We start from the raw sequence: 19682 nt of genomic DNA on the forward strand, positions 1-19682 counted from the left end.
CAGTTATCGAATTTGTATCTTTGTGTATATGATGTCTTTGCAAAGATTCAATAGTATAAAATATGATGTAAATTGTACCAGCTGATATGAAAAGAAACAGTACCAACATTAAACTTTGCAAAATTTTAAAACTTAAAAAAAAATCCTGCTGGGATTTCCCTGGTGGTGCAGTGGTTAAGAGTCCGTCTGCCAATGCAGGGGACATGGGTTTGAGCCCTGGTCCAGAAAGATCCCACATGCTGTGGAGCAACTAAGCCTGTGCGACACAACTCCTGAGCCTGCACTCTAGAGCCCGTGAGCTGCAACTATTAAGCCCACATGCTGCAACTACTGAAGTCTGCGTGCCTAGAGCCTGTGCTTTGCAACAAGAGAAGCCACGGAGACGAGAAGCCTGCGCACCGCAACGAAGAGCAGCCCCTGCTCACCACAACTAGAGAAAGCCCACGTGCAGCAACAGAGACACAGTGCAGCCATAAATTAATTAATTAATTAATTAATTAATTAATTTTAAAAAATCCTGGGAATTCCCTGGTGGGTCCAGTTGTTGGGACTCTGTGCTTCCACTGCAGGGGGCACAGGTTCGATGGCTGGTCTGGAACTAAGATCCTGTGTGCCATGACGTGGCCAAATAAACAAATAAATAAATAAATAAAATAAACAACACAAAATAAAACACAACCTCCTATGAAAACATCACATTAATAAAAAAAATCCTATGAAGCTAACAATATTTTTTTTTTTTACAATTTACAAAGGATGAAACCAGGGCACAGAAATTCACCCCCACTAAAAAATGTATAACTTCAACAGGGTTCATCCTATCTGTAAACGTCAGCACTCAGTTGTTCAAGCCCGAAGCACAGGCATCATCCCTGATTCTTTCATTTCCTTCCATCCCACATCCAACCCATTATCAAGTTCTTTTAGTTCTCTCTTCCAAAATATTCTGAAATTGATTACTTTTCACCTCTGCTGCTTCACTTCTAGGCCCAGTTCTAGACAGCTCTCCTATCTGGTCTAGTGAAATAGCCTCCCTACTTGACCCACTGTTTCCACTCTTGTCCCCTCCCTAATGACAGTTTATTCTCTGTTTAGTAGATAGAACGATCTTTTCGAAATATAAGTATGATCATGACACTTCCTAGCTGAAAGTCCTCCAATAGAGTCCCACCCCAGAATAAAACTAAAACTCCTTATAATTCTATACACTATATTCCACTTGGCCACTGCTTACCTCTCCTAACTAGTTTGCTATCATTTTCTATTTAATCCACTTTGTTTAACAACACTGTTTTTCTCATTCTTCTTCAAAATTCATTCCTTTTTAAGGCCTTTGTACCTGTTGTTTCTTTTATCCTGACTGCTTTTCCCTCAGAGCAGCTTTCTTACTACTTCATTGAAGTCTTTGTTCAAGTGCCATCTCCTGAGAGGCCTTCCCTGACCACATTACCTAAAATAAGCCAGCTCTGACCTCTATTTATTTGGCTTATTTTTTTTCCATACCATTTTACACTACTTGAATTTCTCTGTTTGTGTGTTTATTTCTATCTTCCCACCAGAATGCAAATTCTCTGGCTGAGGACAAGCACATTGGTTGATTTGTTTATTGCTGTATCTTCAGAGCCTAGAACACGCCTGACACTTAGCAGGCATTCAAATATTTATTGAATGAATGAATTTATGTTTATGATTTTTGTTTCCTTGTTTATTCCATAACTTTGTAGAGGAATAGTGAAAGAGTTATGGAATTTAACAGTGCATGTAAAACAGCTATTTAAACTGAAAAACCTTATACAAATGCTGGTCATCCCACTTGTGAGTATTACCTATTCGTCTCCTCTGGATTTTCTCTTTATTCCTGCTCTGGGTCAGGGACAACATGAGAGTAATAATTAGTTATTCAAGTAAGTCTGAATTTTGAAATATCTGTTGTGTTCAGGGTAGTTATGTATAAAGGGGGATTCAACAACATGAAAGCCTTAGTCTGTTAATGCCTAGGAGGAGTTTAACTTTCTAGTGGGAGTAAATGAGACATGCATTAGGGAAATAACCAAAAAACATTTCAAAGACAACAAGGAAGTAAGCCAGTGATAGCAATAAGAACAAAGGGAATTCAAAATACTGGAAAGATTCTTTCATTACTGGGTTTAATGTAGAAAGCAAATCTTTTTTTTTTTTTTTTCTTTTTTTTTTTTTTTGTGGTACGCGGGCCTCTCACTGTCGTGGCCTCTCCCGTTGCGGAGCACAGGCTCCGGACGCGCAGGCTCAGCGGCCATGGCTCACGGGCCCAGCCGCTCCGCGGCATGTGGGACCTTCCCGGACCGGGGCACGAACCCGTGTCCCCTGCATCGGCAGGCGGACTCCCAACCACTGCGCCACCAGGGAAGCCCGAAAGCAAATCTTAAAAGGACGACAGTGCTGGGAATTTGTGTAGTGGAAGAACACGAATGTCCAAACGTTAGTCTGATAAATATCACTTTGGGTGTCCTTTTTATTGGCACTAATTGAGCATCACAAGCAAATGGGTGGTTTCTTGGCTGTATCTATATCATCATCTTATCTGTCCAGCACCTGATTAACTGCATTTTTCTTGTGAGGTAGTTTCTCTACTAAACTTTTCCCTCCTTCACAGTGCTAAAACCTTTTAAAAGTTTTTACTGCTGTATCAGCCACTTTGTTACAAACCCCATGCCTATTAATAAGCCATATTTTCATGGGATTGTCAAGAGTATTAAATTTCACTTAAAGTGCACTTAAGCACTTATGAAGTGCTTAAGTCTATGTTGAGCGTTCTTTCAATAGAACAATAAATATTATTATATAAAAAATGTAACCGAAGGAATGACACCAGGGCGATCTCAATATGTTCCTTACGGGAAGTGTAAACAGGTAGGAAGGAGTCAGGTGTGGTCCACAAACCTAGGTCAAATTGACTACAATACCAGCCGCACCCCTCGTTCAGATCACCACCCTGGCTCCAGGGCAACCCACCAGCGATAGCCAGCCTAGGCTCCCGGAAGGTAAACACATTGAAAAGGGCGGGGCAGAAGGCGCGTTCGGGATGGCTGACTGGCCAGCTAAAAGTGATTGGCAGCTGCCATGTCCACGTGCTTTGAGCTTCGAACCAGCTGTCGCGAGAATTCGATGTAAACAGACCGGTCCCCGTGTGGTACGATTCCCAGCCTGAGACACCCAAGTGACGTGCACAGGCCTCTGCGGCATGATGCTTTTTGACAAGGCCACGAAGGTGCTGTGTGCAAAGGGAAACAGACATGTTTGTAACTCCTCCCTACCTGCCTGCGTTCGCAACCGAACCTGACACCTCGGCTTCACACGAACTCACATACTGTTGTGTTTTCCCTCGAGCCCCAGCGGATTGGATCACTTCAGGAGGCGGGTCCGCCTCTTTGCTACTTGCTGGTTGGCGAAGCTGACCTCTAAGGGCGATGCCCAGCCGCGGCCAGTTTGCTTCTGGGATTGGCTAGAAAGGTAGTTCCGCTGAGGCGAGGTAGGAAGTGGTAACCGTCAATCACGAGGGGAGACTCCAAACAGTGAGTCTTGAGCTGGAGAGCAGCGTTTACCGGCGGGGCGGCCGGTGAGAGGGCTGACTGTGCTGCGGCTTTGAGGAGGCTTGGCGAGGACGTGGGACGAGCCGCGTGAGGGGAGAGGGCTTGGCTGGTAGGAATTCGATGAGGTAGAGCTGTGGAGATCGGAGGGGGAGGGGAGGGAGGGCAAGGGGCCAGAGGGCGGCCGGGGACAGCGGTGGCTCAGCGTTGGAGGTGAAATGGGTAACGCCGTGCAGATGTCTTTCAGGAGAGTGGGGCCTGAGGGGCTGGCGAGGGTCGTCCTCAGGAGACAGGGCCCTTAAAGACAGTTCTTGGGAGGCTGTGTTTCGAGAAATAAAGGGTGGAATGGAAATGAGAGGGCTCAGGGGCTGGAGGTGAAGATACCCACTGAGGAAGGGGTACCTGGGCTAGTTGGGGCACAGGGTGTTTTGGTTGTGGCAGATGGGACTCATCAGTTTGCGAGTTTTCAAATAAGGTGATAGGATGCTCCCTGCTTAGAAGAGATGATTTTAGGGGCTTTCAAGATTAGTTCCAGGCTGTGGGCTTTCCTGAGCCGTGTAAGAGATCTTTAATATTGCTGTCTCTTTTAACCTTAACCAAATACAGTCCATGCTTTTAAAACCTCCTCAGTGATTCAGATGCTTATTAGATATTCAAGGATCAGGATTCAGTGATGAGACTGGAAGGGCTTCTAATGTCATATATGTTTTTATTACTTGTTTAGACTCTGGTGATTAGGTTACCGTAGCAGAGGTTACAAATATGATTACAAATTAGGTTACAAATATGATTTTGATAGTCTTGTTAAATTGTGACTGTGCAGTCTTTTAAAATATATATATTTGACATATGAATTACATGAGTTTCAGGTGTACAACATAATGATTCAATATTTGTATATACTGCAAAATATCACCACAATAAGACTAGTTAACATCCATCAGGATACGTAGGCCATTTTACTCCTATTTTCCCAACACTCTTAGTTGGAAGGTAGTACCTCACTGTTCCATTTGGTCTTAAAATATTATACCATATATATTTTTATTATCTCAATATAAGATTTCAGTAAATTCTTTAATTTCGTCTCACAAAGTTAGCATATTTGTTTTTATAAAGTGATTCTGTGCTAGACTTTCCATCCCTTCCTAGTTTATGTTAATAGTAGATCAGGGACTTCCCTAGTGGTGCAGTGGTTAAGAATCCACCTGCCAATGTAGGGGATACAGGTTCGAGCCCTGGTCCGGGAAGATCCCACATGCCACGGAGCAGCTAAGCCCGTGCTGCACAACTATTGAGCCTATGTTCTAGATACCGCAAGTCACAACTACTGAGCCCACGTGCCACAACTACTGAAGCCCGCGCACCTAGAGCCTGTGCCCTGCGACACGTAGAAGAGAATCCACTGCAATGAGAGGCCTGCGCACCGTAGTGAAGAGTAGCCCCTGCTTGCCGCAACTAGAGAAAGCCCGAGTGCAGCAACGAAGACCCAACACAGCCCAAAATAAAACAAACAAACAAACAAACAAAACCAATAAAAAAGCAGTAGATCAAGGCGTCCTGCAAGGGTCTTAACTAGTTTTGTGGTTCTGAGGCTTGGTCCAAATAAGAAAACCTCATAGTAGTTTGAAAAATCTTTTATCTACTTCCTCTTCTGCACTCCCCTCTTTTAGGTGTAATAGTAATTGCTGGGAAATTTTCCTACATTTTAGGACCTAACATTTAGGTATTTGTGACAAGGGATCTCAAGTGAGCAAGCATGTGTCTTTCTCCCAACCCCCAATAATATGATCCATTATTTTCTGTCTTTTCTGTCTTTTCGTTCTGGAAACAGGTTTTGTGAATGAAGCAATGGCTACAGATTCCCCCAGAAGACCCAGTCGTTGTACTGGTGGAGTCGTGGTTCGCCCTCAGGCTGTCACGTAAGCAAATTTCAGATAAGCCTGATAGGTAAAGGAAAGATTACTCAGAATAGTAACTAACATTTAGGTTTTCTTTGTAAGCAGTACTTACTTTTGTAAAATCTGTTTAATTTTGGCTTTACAGGATGATAAACATCGTTTCCAAGGCCAAATAAAAGCAATAATCGGAGGGCCAGTTTGATGTATTTAGCACATTTATAGAGTACTTGAAAGGCACTATATTTTATCCTTGAGTACTGCTTTTTCAAACCTCAGGTTTAACAATTAGTGGGTCATTAAATCAGTTTAGTTGATCGAGACCATTATTCAAAAAAAATAGAATATAGTAGAAAGTATAGTTGGGAGTTAGTATTGTGTTCTGACACTCACATAGATAATATGCATTCATATGTATATATATGTTTACTAGATTGTGATGTATCACTCTAGGTCTCAGTCAGAAAGTTTCAAAGTGAATGTCGTAAAGAGTACATTTGTATATTTTAAGCATTTTTTTGACAAAGCATGGCTATACTTTGCAGTAGCTTATACTCTAATGTAGTTTTTTTTTTCTTTTTTTCTTTGGCTGTGTTGGGTCTTAGTTGCGGCACATGGGATCTTTTGTTGTGGCATGGGGGCTCTAGAGTGCACACAGGCTTAGTTGCCCCACGGCATGTGGGATCTCAATTTCCTGACCAGGGATCCAACTGGCATCTCCTGCATTGGAAGGTGGGTTCTTAACCACTGGACCACCAGGGAAGTCCCTATTATTTTTTTAAAAATTTTGATTGGAGGGAATATTTTAGTGGGAGTATTTTAGATCTGAAAAGGTTTCATTAAGAAGCTAACATTTGGGCTTCCCTGGTGGCGCAGTGGTTGAGAGTCCGCCTGCCGATGTAGGGGACGTGGGTTCGTGCCCCAGTCCGGGAAGATCCCACATGCTGCGGAGCGGCTGGGCCCGTGAGCCATGGCTGCTGAGCCTGTGCGTCCGGAGCCTGTGCTCCGCAACGGGAGAGGACACAACAGTGAGAGGCCCGCGTTCCGGGGAAAAAAAAAAAAAAAAAGCTAACATTTGGACTTCCCTGGTGGCGCAGTGGTCGAGAATCCGCCTGCCAATGCAGGGGACATGGTTTCGAGCCCTGGTCCAGGAAGGACCCACATGCTGTGGAGCAGCTAAGCCCGTTCGCCACAGCTACTGAGCCTGTGCTCTCGAGCCTGGGAGCCACATATATTGAAGTCCGCGTGCCTAGAGCCCGTGCTCCGCAACAATGAGAAGCCCACGCACCACAATGAAGAGTAGCCCCCGCTTGCCGCAACTAGAGAAAGCCCGCACACAGCAACAAAGACCCAGTGAAGCCAAAAATAAATAAATAACAAATAAATTTTGAAAAAGCTAACATTTATAGTGTACTTTAATGGCTGAATACAATTTGGGCAATTAGAATCAAGGGCACATTTTCGGCAAAGGCAATGGAGTAAGCAGAGGTGGGAAAGATAAGCTGTTTTCGTAAATGAAATCTAGGGAAGTTGACCTGTTTAAAGGAGGTTGGGATGGACAGTTAAGACCCTTGAATACCTGGCTAAGGAGATAGTTTGTTTTCTGTCTTTCAAAGTGTTAATAAGGGAATTGTAGCACTTTGGATTACTTCCCTTGAGCAGTTTAGCATGTTACATAAAATTGCCTTCTCAGACTAACAAAAAATATATGTATAGTATGATATTTCACCGTTATACTTGCTTTGTTTTTCTCTCCTGCATTTCCCAGGGCTATATATTTCTTTGCTAACTGTGGACCATGGCAACAGGCTAAGCATATTATTAGCTATGAGTTAGGTACTGTTGTAATCTTCATTTTACAGATGAGGAAACCAAAGCAGAGAGAGAAAGATTTTCCTTGGTAACATCCAAGAAGGGAAACCTGGATCAAACCCAGGCAGTTTGTCTCCAGCGTCTGTATGCTTGCTTATGCACTATTCTATGCTGCCTCACCATATGGTATTCCACATATATTGCTTTTTGTTATGCAATACATAATTTTAGTGTTTTTTGAAGTTCTTTAATTTATTCAGTATTCTTTTAACAAGGAATGCTTGAGCATCTACTCTGTGCCTAAGTACTGGCTTATAGATTCTGGAGATATAAGGTAAATATGAGGGCTGGATTCCTTTCTGTAATAGAGTTTGCATTCTAGTGGAGGACACAGTAAATAAGTGATTACAGGCTCTGATCAGTGCCTGGTGTGCTATGATAGAGAACAGCATTGGGGAGTATGATTTAAGGCCGTCAGGGAAGGCCTCTCTGAGGAGGTGACACTTAGGCTGGAGATCTAAAAGGCAGGGAAGAATTTACGAAGGGATCCACGCAGGAAAAAAGCTGGTGTAAAGGTCTTGATTCAAAGAAGAGCTTGGTGTAGTCTAAGAATTCAAGATGCATGTGACTGAAGCTGAGTAAGTTACGAGAGTGGGAGAAAAGGGAGGTTGGAGAGGTAGGCCTAATCAAAAATTTTTTTTTAAGGCCTACTCAGTTTTTGTAGGTATCTAAGGCATATTGCCTTTTTAAAAAATAGGATTTAGGGTAACTCACATTATTTTCTTCAAATGTAATTTTTCACGTTTCTCTGAAATGAATTTGATATTTTGAAGAAAAATTTTTTTCCTCCATTTGCTGATCTCCATATATTTCCCATTTAAAATATCTTAGTGTCCTTAATAGTTCTTCACCTTTATGCATTTTGATATTTTTCCATACGTTATCCACACCAAAAGTTCTGTGAGGACTGTTTAATAACTCCTTCTAATGCCTGCATCTGCAGCAAAATATAGATTCATTTTGCTAGATACAAGTAAGGGACTAGGTTCTTAACCAGTGTAAAGAGAAGGTCACTAAATATTGAGTCATCAGCAACAGTTTTTCTTGCTCTAACTAGGGCATTCTTCTGCCCTGACTCAAGAGGACGGTCCTGCTTTAGCCAAGTCTTCTGTCAGCACTCCTTCAAATATGAGTTAAAAGTTCTATCTGTATCAAAGTAAGAGAGCGTGTGGCCGTAAAAAACAATCAAATATTGCTATTTGCAGCAACATGGATGGACCTAGAGATTATCGTACTGAGTGAAGTAAGCCAGGCAGAGAAAGACAAATGTTATAGGATACCACTTATATGTGGAATCTAAAGAATAATACAAATGAACTTTTATATTTCAAAACAGAAACAGAGTCACAGACATGGAAAACAAACTTATGGTTACCAAAGGGGAGAGAGAGAGGGAGGGATAAATTAGGAGTATGGTATTAACAGATACACACTACTATATATAAAATACATAAACAACATGGATTTACTGTATAGCACAGGGAACTATATTTAATATCTGGTAATAACCTATAATGGAAAAGAATCGAAAAAATGGTATAACTGAATTACTTTGCCGTACACCTAAAACTAACACAATAATGGAAATCAGCTGTACTTCAATTTAAAAAAATGGAGCATGACTTTTAAAATTTTTATTTATTTTTATTTTACTTTAAAAATTTTTAATTTATTTATTTGTGGCTGCGTTGGGTCTTCATTGCTGCACGCGAGCTTTTCTCTAGTTGCAGCGAGTGGGGAATACTCTTCATTGCAGTGCGCGTGCTTCTCATTGCAGTGGCTTCTCTGGTTGTGGAGCATTGGCTCTGGTGTGCGGGCTTCAGTAGTTGTGGCTCGTGGGCTGTAGAGCGCAGGCTCAGTAGTTGTGGTGCACGGGCTTAGTTGCTCCATGGCATGTGGGATCTTCCCAGACCAGGGCTCAAACCCATGTACCCTGCATTGGCAGGATTCTTGACCACTGTGCCACCAGGGAAGTCCCTAAAAAAAAAAGAGCGTGACTTTTAAGAAGAGATAATGTTTGGGAATTCCTTGGCGGTCCAGTGGTTAGGACTCCACGCTCCCACTGCAGGGGGTGGGGGTTCAATCCCTGGTTGGGGAGCTAAGATCCCACAAGCCCCATGGTGCGGCCAATTAAAGAAAAAAAAAAACAGAAAAGAAAAGATAATGTTTAAAAATTTTTAAATCTCATTTGCATTTAATAACATATACAAAGAAATTAAGAAAGCAGGTTAGCAGAATTATGAGATGATGAGAGTTGTTTTTTTCTTTTTTTAGTATTATGAATAACTTTATTAGGGTTTGTAGAAAGAGCTTTTCCATGTTTCATATTAAGCTGTCATGACAAATTTTATCCATTTCACCCTTTTTCAGGGAGCAGTCCTACATGGAAAGTGTCGTGACTTTTCTGCAGGATGTTGTGCCCCAGGTAAGTGTCTGTGTGGTTTCAGAAATAGTAGACTTTACTCTTGGCCAGGGAAGCTCTGAAATATTCTGTTCCCTAAACTTGACACCAGTATCATCAACTTTAGAAAGACTTCTGATGTTTTAGCATCCCGAGCATTGGTAGGGTAGAACCATGCTTCCTGTTATTATTAGATGTGCCTTAGTTTTGTGCTGACGGTGGCATAATTATTATTCCTCAGCCCTTGCTTTACTAAGAGGAATCAAGGTGCGATATTAGCTGAGAGATGGGGCTTGGAACTGTCTATTTGGGTTCTCTTTCCAAAATCTTTCTCTTGTCCTAGTGAAATGTTGCCTGTTGGAAGTGAAATAAGCAATATATGCTTTGCATTTGGTTAACTAGATACTATATTAACTAAATACTACACTGAGGTCAAATCTATATCACTTTCCTATTGAGCAGTAGTTTTATGCCAATTATAGCTTGCCTTGTTACTCTAACTTATAAGAGAGTAAGCCCTTTACTGTTCCCTCTATGTAAATGTGAGAATAAAGAATGAGAGGAACCCTCCTGGGATCATCTCTAGTGTACCGACTCCCAGACTTAAATTAACGCGGGTGTCGCTTGGCACACTTGTTAAAAATAATAATTTCCAGGCCTATCTCCCAGTGAGTTTGACTCAGGGGAATTAAGGTGGCATCCAGTAACTTGTGTCTCTAGGAAGAATCTCAGGTGATTCTTTTTTTTTTTTTTGTGGTACATGGGCTTCTCACTGTTGTGGCCTCTCCCGTTGCGGAGCACAGGCTCAGCAGCCATGGCTCACGGGCCCAGCCGCTCCGCGGCATGTGGGATCTTCCCGGACTGGGGCACGAACCCGTGTCCCCCGCATTGGCAGGCGGACTCTCAACCACTGTGCCACCAGGGAAGCCCTCAGGTGATTCTTGTGAAACAATATCTTTGGGAAACACTGTTTAGTGGAACTACTGAAGGAAAAGGTTTCTGTGTTTTCTCCCGTGATGATGTCAGTGTTCTGACTGCTGTGGTATCTGTAATTGCACTGTTCAAAAAGAACATTCATAGATGCAGTGTCCCGGCTTTATGAGAATGTCCTACCTAGGAAAGTCTGAAATCCCGATTTCATTTGTATTAATAAATTGTATTCATCAAATAAGGGAAAGTATCAAGGCATGTTTGGTATTCCTTTATTATGTTCGGTCAACTTTAATGAAAGTAGGCCACAATGACAAGGTCTTTGGGGCATGTAAGGAAAAATAAATGCTTTCTTTTCTTGAGGAACTTGGTTAAGAAGGGAAGTCAAATGGCTTGAAGCAGTCAGAGGTAATAGCAACATATCACTAAGTGTTGCACATGATAGTACAGACTGAATATGTAATTGTTAAGGGAATGCATAGCAAAGAAAGTGCGAAAGAGTCAAGTTCCAAAGGACGTTGGAAGTAGCGTTAGTTGAAATGAATGGCAAGGTTGGGAAACTGATGGTAAAGGAAACTGCCCAACTGGATATGGTAGGCAGCAGCGTTGCTGTGGCTGTGGAGAATCTTGTACTCTGTACAGTACAAGCTTAGAGAACAATCGGGCCGAAATCCAACTTGGTCTTCTACAAACTGCACCTTTCTCTTAAGCCCTGAGCCCTGATGTGAGGCTAGTTCCAAGGAATGGGCATTAAAAAATATTGGTAATTTGCCTGCTGTAGAGTGCCCCTTTATCAGATTTTTACAAAGGCACCTTTTGTGCTAGTGGAAACCCTGCGTAGCAAGCAGTTTTTGTTGGCTGGAGGAGAGAGGCTGCGGTCAGAGGCTTTGAGGGAATAGTTGGAGAGTTTGCTAGAGAAACAAGAATACTAGGTTGAGCAATAGATTGAAAATAGGGGGCTGCTAAAACTGATAGGGTAAAAATGCCGGAAGGCGGAAGGTTAACTTAGTTTTTATGAGGATTATACATTAGAAAGGGGATAATCTATGCAATTGACTGTGAAGACTGGGATCAGAGTTAAGTCACTTCAGAAGTAAAGTTGTAGTCCTGGATCTAAGAATTAGAATATTCATTTAAGAAATTTATGTTAGGTAAGTCATTATTCTATTGACCGTGGAAAGAAAGCAAAAATTCAGGCACTACTGGTCAGGTGCTGTGTTAAGTTGGGGGATACTCCGTGCCTGTCCTTAAGGCTTCATGGTCTAGTGTAGCAGTCAGGCAGACTCTTTCTGTAAAGGGCCAGAGAAGCTTTGCAATTCATACAATGTTATTTTTTGCTTTTTAATTTTTATTTTTGGCTGCGTGGGGTCTTTGTTGCTGTGCATGGGCTTTTTCTATTTGCAGCATGCAGGGGCTACTCTTTGTTGCAGTGCACGGACTTCTTATTGTGGTGGCTTCTCTTGTTGTGGAGCATGGGCTCTAGGCACGCAGGCTGCAGTAGTTGTGGCACGTGGGCTCAGTAGTTGTGACTTGTGGGCTCCGGAGCGCAGGCTCAGTAGTTGTGGCTCACGGGCTTAGTTCTGTGGCATGTGGGATCTTCCTGGACCAGGGCTTGAACCTGTGTCCCCTGCATTGGCAGGCAGATTCTTAACCACGGCACCACCAAGGAAGTCCCTCATACAGTGTTTGTTGTAACTACGCAGCACTGCTTTTTATGTAAAAGAAAGGATGTGGCTGTGTTAAAATAAAACTTTATTTATGAACACAGTTCATGGCCAGATTTGGTGAGCCATGGTCTCCATTTTTCCACATTTAATCTGTAATCCCCCATTGGCAATTTGTGGTCAGACATTTGGAAAATGATATATTTTTGCTGATGTTATGTCCAACTCCTGCCTTATTCTGGGAATTATCAAATTCATGGAGCTTAAAAATTATTCTCTGGGTCTCCAGATATGCCTAAAAGGGAGAAAATGTGTTGTTAGACTGGTATCAGCTTCTTCAGCTGTCATAAATAGAGTGAGTTCCTACTGTGTCATCGACGCAGATGTCATTGACAGCTGGTAGAAGCCCTAACTGTGCTGTTTGATATAATTGTACTTCTGAAGATTTCTTTTACAAAAATTCAGCAAAGAGAAAAGTTAAAGCTCAGAACTTTTCATTTCAGTGAGAAATTTTGACATTTTTCAGTGTGAAAAATTGTAGCCTGCCCAAATGTCAGTAGCAGTCAAGCAAATTGTGATATGTGGTCCCTATAGAATAATTTGCTGTGATTAAAAATTATACTTTTGACAAATAGCACACAATGGAAGTTACTTTCTCTCCTGTGAAAAAATAAAACACAACATATCTATAGTGATTGTTGCTGTGTTTTTAAAAATTAAACAATAATTTTGTGCTTATGAACGAATATATGCGTTAGAAACCAGCTAAGAAATAAAAGGAGAAATAAATCCTGTACTCAGTAATGGGGTGAAAGTTTCAACTGTAAATAAGAGAGCTAGAGTAGTTGGATCTTGGTTGGAGAAGGAGGGCTAAAAATCAGTGCTGGGGGGAGAAATAACAAACTTTTGTGTGGCAGCGCACTGACCTTGAGTAAGATAGCAAATAAACCTGAATGGGCACTGGGTGAGTCTGTGCTTCACTGACAGTAAAATACCTAAACACGAGCAAAGGATATCATAAAAAGCTGAGAGGCAAAATGACATGATGTCATATGTCTTCTTGATGCCAATCTGCAGGAAGGCACACAAGAAGCAACCCTCTTCTGTCAAATTCACAGAAGTTTTTCAAAAATTCTTAGTAAAGAACACTGTGTCTGCTAAGGAGAGGGGAAAACTTGAAGACATAGCAAAAGTATGCAGGCCTCATTATGAAAGTCTTGTTTCCCCCTGAAGGGGAAAGAAAAAAGTTTAAGAATCTCAATTCACTGAAAGGCCTCTTTTAACCTTGTTTCGTGCTGCATATCGGCCAGAAATCAAAGGAGAGCACCGTGCAAATGTTGCAGAGGAATTGGGAGAATGTCGAGTAATGCAGGTGATTAGCAGCCTTATAATAAATCTGCTAAATGGAAGAAGATATTGTATATGTTATAGCTTTACCAGGTTAAGGGAGAGCCTGACATAGGAAAAAAGAGGTGGTCCTAAATGCAATGTGGTATGTTGGATTGGGTCCTGTAGCAGAGAAAGGACATTAGTGGAAAAACTGCTGAAATCCAAATAAAGTCTGGGGCTTTAATTAGTGGTAATGCACTGGCATTAGTCTCATAGCTTTGGCAAATGTACCATGGTAGGGTAAGATTTGGTTAGGTTAGATTGTTAACAGTAGGGGAAACTGGCTGAGGAGTATATGAGAACTCTGTACTGTTTAGTAATCTAAAATTATTCCCAAGTAAGTTTATATTAAAAAGGAGAATTTTCAAAAATGAAGAGAGCAAGACCAAGGGAGAAGAAGTTGAGGATGAGATGGTTGGAGATAAAGTAGATGAATTAGTTGGTTCTAGTGCAGGTTTTCCTTTTCTCCAAAGGAATTAACTGTCCTATACACAACGTGTTTTTTTAAACAATTGAAATCATAAGGATGTGTAAGATAACTTTTTTTGTTCTTTTTGCATAGTAAACCTACTATTAGAGTAACCCTGTCTTTTAGTAATATTTTCAGTGGCCGTTAACCTTGTGCGGTAGAGGAAAAGGGCTGTAAAACTGCATGGAAATTTAAAGCAAGTTGTGTATAACACAGATTATATATGGGATAGTGGTTTTTGAATGCTTTTGATCTAGCTTATATTAAATAACTGTTCTGTGAACTGAAGACCACTTTGTAACTGAAAACATGGCAGCTTTTTGTTGACATTCTAAGAGCTTGCAAGTGTATACAATCTAGAAAATCTAGACAATTTTAAATAAAAACATTTGATTTGAGGAGAGATGACTCCCTTTGAATACTGATGGGTACTGTTGATACTTTTCCTGTGACTTCACAGCAGTTCATGCTTATCTTTGTGACCCTTGCAGGCTTGCAAGAAACCTAATAGTTTGGGTCCAGAGGCCAGAAAAGAGACTGAAAAAGTAATACGCTTTTTCTACCCCCAACCCTGGCCATGCCCTCCACCCGGAACTGGTGGTTAGCAGAAAGTAATGCTCTTGACAATTCTAGATAGAGTGTAATTGCCTGATCATAAACACCTGGGAACTAAATTGATATGTGTGGTAGTTCGGTGTATTTCTTCAGCTTTATTTGTTGACCAGTATAGGAGATTAGTTTTTTGAGTACCTTTGAATTAGAGTGATGCTTCCTAGTAGACTATGATCATTGTATTTTAGGTTTCTGTAATTCTTAGGCTAAAAACCCTTTTCTGACCAAGGTTATCAGATTCCTGGGTAACTTTCTTTAAAAATAAAAATAACAAAATGTGCTAGTTCTCAAGATGTAGGATTGGTGAGGTTGGAGGGGGATAGGGTTGGCCTTATTTAATTTACTTTTTGTTTTGAACATCAGTAATATTTGAGCTGTAAAACATTTTCATTCAAGTGTTTCTGTTTACTATGCAGGCTTACAGTGGAACACCTCTAACAGAAGAAAAGGAGAAAATAGTCTGGGTCAGATTTGAAAATGCAGATTTAAATGGTATGGTTTTAACTTTTGGGGGGCATATGAATTAAATGTTTGTTTGAGGTTGACCTGATTCCAAAAAAAGAACCCTTACTTTTCATCAGATTACTTTTTCTTTAAGTGACTTTTTAAGTTTTCAGAATAAATTTATTTTTAATTTAAAAAGTAACGTATTTAACTACAGAAACTTGATTAGAACTAATATTGTATTGTACAAGTCTTAGAGTCACTGTAACATGTAGTGCCTAGCCTTAAACTTCAAGTCCAAGTGAGATAACAATTTCTTAGAAAAGAAGTTTTTGTAATTCCAGTTTGGTTACTTGTATAGGATTTATAACTGCAAAATAATCATTAGTGTTGAACTTTTTAGACTTTAAAATTATTTTTCTGAGCAGAATGTATGCCAGTTCAGGGCCTGTTTGTTCTCAGATACCTTCCATTTCATTGCTCCTTCCTGCTCCCTCTTGCAAGGGGGCTGCTTCTTGTCTGCCATGTCTCTTTTCCTTTGGCTGAGTTTGGGAGGCACTGGTGGGTAATTAAAGGGAGGATGGGAGAAAGGGAAGAGTATTATTCCCTCTCCCTCTCTGTCAGCAGCTGCATTTCCTCCATGGTTTTCACTTCACCTCGGCAGCTCCACTGGGGTTCCAGTTTCTGCCAGGTGACTCCAGCGCCCTGCCCTCCTCCCTGTCTCCCTAGTGTAGGGATGGTAATGGCTGCGTGCCATTGCTAATCCAGTAGGTTGCCTCACAGTTCCTTTTTTGGCTTCTTAGCTATTCTGTCATCTGTGTAATGAGTTGTCTGTATTAAATTCCCAGTTATGAATACACTGAGTTGTTTTCACTTGGACCTTGATGGATACCATACTCTTGAGTCTTAGTCTCCTCTGAGACTTAAAATACCATATTTTCCTTTAAAAGCTACTGTCCAGGATGTGGGAGGCTAAGTGTCACTTTTGCCAATAGGTTTCTTTTGAATTTTGGATTCTCTGTCAGCTGGTTTGTTCAAATGACAACTTGTGCTCTCTGTGGAGAAAAACACATTCATTTGTATAGGTGATTATTTATGATATATAAACTTTTCCTGCACTGTTTCTCTTTGAAAGCTTATTCTATTTAAAATTTCCTTTCTTTTTATGACTGTCGAATTTCCTTGTTTACTAGTATATTCTTCTTTTCTTTCTTCCTTTTCCTTCTTTATTAATAACTATTTAAGTGTCGGTCATCTTTTGTTTTCTATCACCATTTCCTCATTAATTCATACTCTTTTCCCTCCTGGAAGTATATTTGCTTTGTGGATGTCAGAATGTATTTGAGGACTTCCTTGATTTAATAACAAAGAAAATGTGGTCATGGTCTTGAAAATATTAGCCACATAATAGCAAAAACTTGTACAACGTATGCAAAATGTTAAAAATAATTTAAAAATCACAAAATTGGGGAATTTCCTGGCAGTCCAGTGGTCAGGACTCTGCTCTCTCACTGCTGAGGGTCTGGGTTCAGTCCCTGGTTAGGGAACTAAAATCCCATAAGCCATGCAGCATGGCCAAAAAAAAAAACAACCCAGAAAGTTATCTTTAAAAAAAAGTCATCAAAATAATCTTTAAGCAAGGTTTTTTTGTTTTGTTTTGTTTTTGAACAACAAATAAGAATTGCTGGTGTAATAATGCTCTATAAAGCATTTGCTTTATTGAAGTAAAATGCATCTGCGTCTGGAAATGTAGATGGAAACTGCTAATTTGGTACTTTGTGTTCTGTTGAACTTATAATGGTTGTCCTTAATTTAGTATACCATATCCCCATTGACTTATTAAACTTTTAAGTTTATACATCTTCCTGTTAAATACTTCAGCACACTCATGTGTCCTTTGGTCTCTCCTTTCTGTATCATATTGATAGTGTATGAAATTTTGTCCTGGTTTTTCAAGGATATACTTTTTATTATCTCTAGCCCTAGGGGGTGTGTGTGCATGTGTGCACGTGTATGTGTATAGTTGTGTCTGTTTTAAGGCAATGGTAAATATTACCAAGATATTTGATCCTCCTTAACTTCCCCAATCTCTCATAACATTTCTTTTTTTTTTTGGGTCATGCGGTGTGGCATGTGGGATCTTAGTTCCCCGACCAGGGATTGAACCCGTGCCCCCTGCGTTGGGAGCATCGAGTCTTAACCATTGGACCTCCAGGGAAGTTCCTCTTACAACATTTCTTGAATTTGTCTCTTATTTGTGTTCTTTCTTCAGGAATGTTTTATTTAGGTGTTTGTGTGGCAGACCTTCTGAGATATTTATAATTGAAAGAAAATTTGGCTGTGGGAAAGAAAAAGTAGGGTTCATTGGCTGCAAGTCCAACATCTCCTTGAAGAAAGCTAACAAGGACTAACTTTTCCATTCCATTAGAGATTCTTGATCAGCCAGTCTGCCCTTCCCTGGTTGTGCCTGCTGCAGCTGGGATGCAATTCCTTGCCTTTGTCTTTCATGATATCCTAAGGGAGACAGTGGAGGGGATTCTTCTGATTGCAGCCATATAAGCTTAGCAGGCTGCTTCTTTGTAGAGCAGTTATGGGTACCCAGAGATTGTATTAGGTATTTAGGCTTCTTTTTTGCTAGACTGGGAGTTTTTCTGGCAAAACAATTTAGGAGTCTTCTACCTGTCTATAGATTTAAGTTATTTTATCGTATTAATGAAACTGTGTTGGCTATTAATTGAAAACTTGCAGTGTTCGAATTGAACTCTGCTCTGCTGATGGCTTTCTGTTTATTCCAACAGGCCTGAGAGCTCTGCTTTTCTGCTTGAAATTATAAAGTGGTGCCATTTGGCCCCTTACCTCCAGGCTGCAGCGCATTTGATTATGAGCTTGTCATGCTTGGGGGTGGAGTAGGTTAACAACTTTTACAGGAGATACTTCTAAAGAACCTCGCTTATTGAGATTCTCCAGTCCTGGAGTCTTCTAGGTATCTGTGTTCCTAATCAATGTACTAACTTTGGTTTGGTGTTAGGTAGAGACTGCTACTTTGGGGGTTTATTAGAAAGTGAGATTAAGCCCCTTTGTATCATGGTCATTGTTCTGTTTTTGCTTTCAGGCAGCCTGATTTATACCTAAGATTGTTTTTCTTAAGGCACTGTACTGAAAAAGGTATAAGAAGTAGCCAAAGGAGGTTATTTATGTATTTATTTATTTATTTTTAATTAATTAATTTTTGGCTGCGTTGGGTCTTCGTTGCTGCGCACAGGCTTTCTCTAGTTCCCACGAACGGGGGCTACTCTTCGTTGCGGTGCGCTGGCTTCTCATTGCACTGGCTTCTCTTGTTGCGGAGCGCAGGCTCTAGGTGCACAGGCTTCAGTAATTGTGGCATGTGGGCTCAGTAGTTGTGGCTCACAGGCTGTAGAGCTCAGGCTCAGTAGTTGTGATGCATGGGCTTATTTGCTCCACAACATGTGGGATCTTCCTGGACCGGGGCTCGAACCCGTGTCCCCTGCATTGGCAGGCAGATTCTTAACCACTGTGCCACCAGGGAAGTCCCTTTTTTTGTTTTTCTGTTTGTTTGTTTGGGGATTTTAGTTCCCCGTCCAAGGATCTAACCCCAGGCCCTTGGCAGTGAGAGCATGGAGTCCTAACCACTGGACCACCAGGGAATTCCCCATTATTTGTATTTTAAAAAGAGCACTCTGACTGAAATATGGAGTTTGGTAGGCAGTGGTGGAGGCAGGAAGCCACTCAGGCTTTTGCAGTAGATGTTGTAGACAGGGGTGGTGGTGATGTAAGAAGAGAGCTGTTTAGGAGCTTGGTCATCAATTTATTGCTAGAGAGAAGGAAGAAGGGGTTCCTGATCTTGCTATCTGCATAGATAATCATGCTGTTCACTAAAATAGGGAGCTCTGGAAGATCAGGTTTGTGGAGGAAATCCTGATCTTTGAGTGGAACTTGATCTTCTACTGAGACATGCAAAAACCCACACTGAGGAAGTCATTAGCAGATACTGACTGAAGCAATGGTTGGAATGAGGTCACTTGGGGAGCGTATACTGTGAGAAGAAAACAGAGTTTAGGAATTTGCTTTGAATAACTTCAATATTTAAAGAGTAGTTAGAAAAGGATGAGCCGCCGGAGAAAATGGTGAGCATCAGTTATAGCTGCTGAGTAATCTTAACAAGATGTGCTTGAAAAACATATATTGGATTCAACAACTTGGAGGTTATTGGTGACCATAGCAAAAGTCACTTGGGAGGAGTGTTAGGGGCAGAAACACATTCTGAAATGGATCTGGGGTGAATGAGAGATGAAAAACAGATGATAGTTATAAATAGATGAGGAATTTAGCTTCTAGAAAGAGAGGAAATGAAGTCAAATAAAGGGGGAGGGATATTACTGCTTTATGATTTTCAAAAAACCTTACTTATTGTACAAA

General features: G+C 41.0%; 1 protein-coding gene across 6 annotated transcripts in view; it reads left to right on the top strand.

Annotated features, from left to right (window-relative positions):
• Positions 1-3180: 3180 nt before the first annotated feature.
• The window catches only part of BCAS3 (BCAS3 microtubule associated cell migration factor), a 564511-nt gene continuing 548009 nt past the window's right edge, over positions 3181-19682 (top strand). For 2 of the 6 annotated variants that reach the window (XM_067021771.1, XM_067021772.1), the window contains exons 1-4: positions 3513-3678; positions 5401-5488; positions 9707-9761; positions 15218-15293. In XM_067021771.1, coding sequence (XP_066877872.1) covers positions 5418-5488; positions 9707-9761; positions 15218-15293 — 202 coding nt within the window. In that variant the 5' untranslated portion in view covers positions 3513-3678; positions 5401-5417. Of the gene's footprint in view, positions 3695-5400; positions 5489-9706; positions 9762-15217; positions 15294-19682 lie in introns of all 6 variants that reach the window. The other 4 variants (XM_067021769.1, XM_067021770.1, XM_059047562.2 and 1 more) reach the window with 3 other exon arrangements.

This window comes from Kogia breviceps, chromosome 19 (assembly GCF_026419965.1).
Source record: "Kogia breviceps isolate mKogBre1 chromosome 19, mKogBre1 haplotype 1, whole genome shotgun sequence".
NCBI classification, from domain to species: Eukaryota; Metazoa; Chordata; class Mammalia; order Artiodactyla; family Physeteridae; genus Kogia; species Kogia breviceps.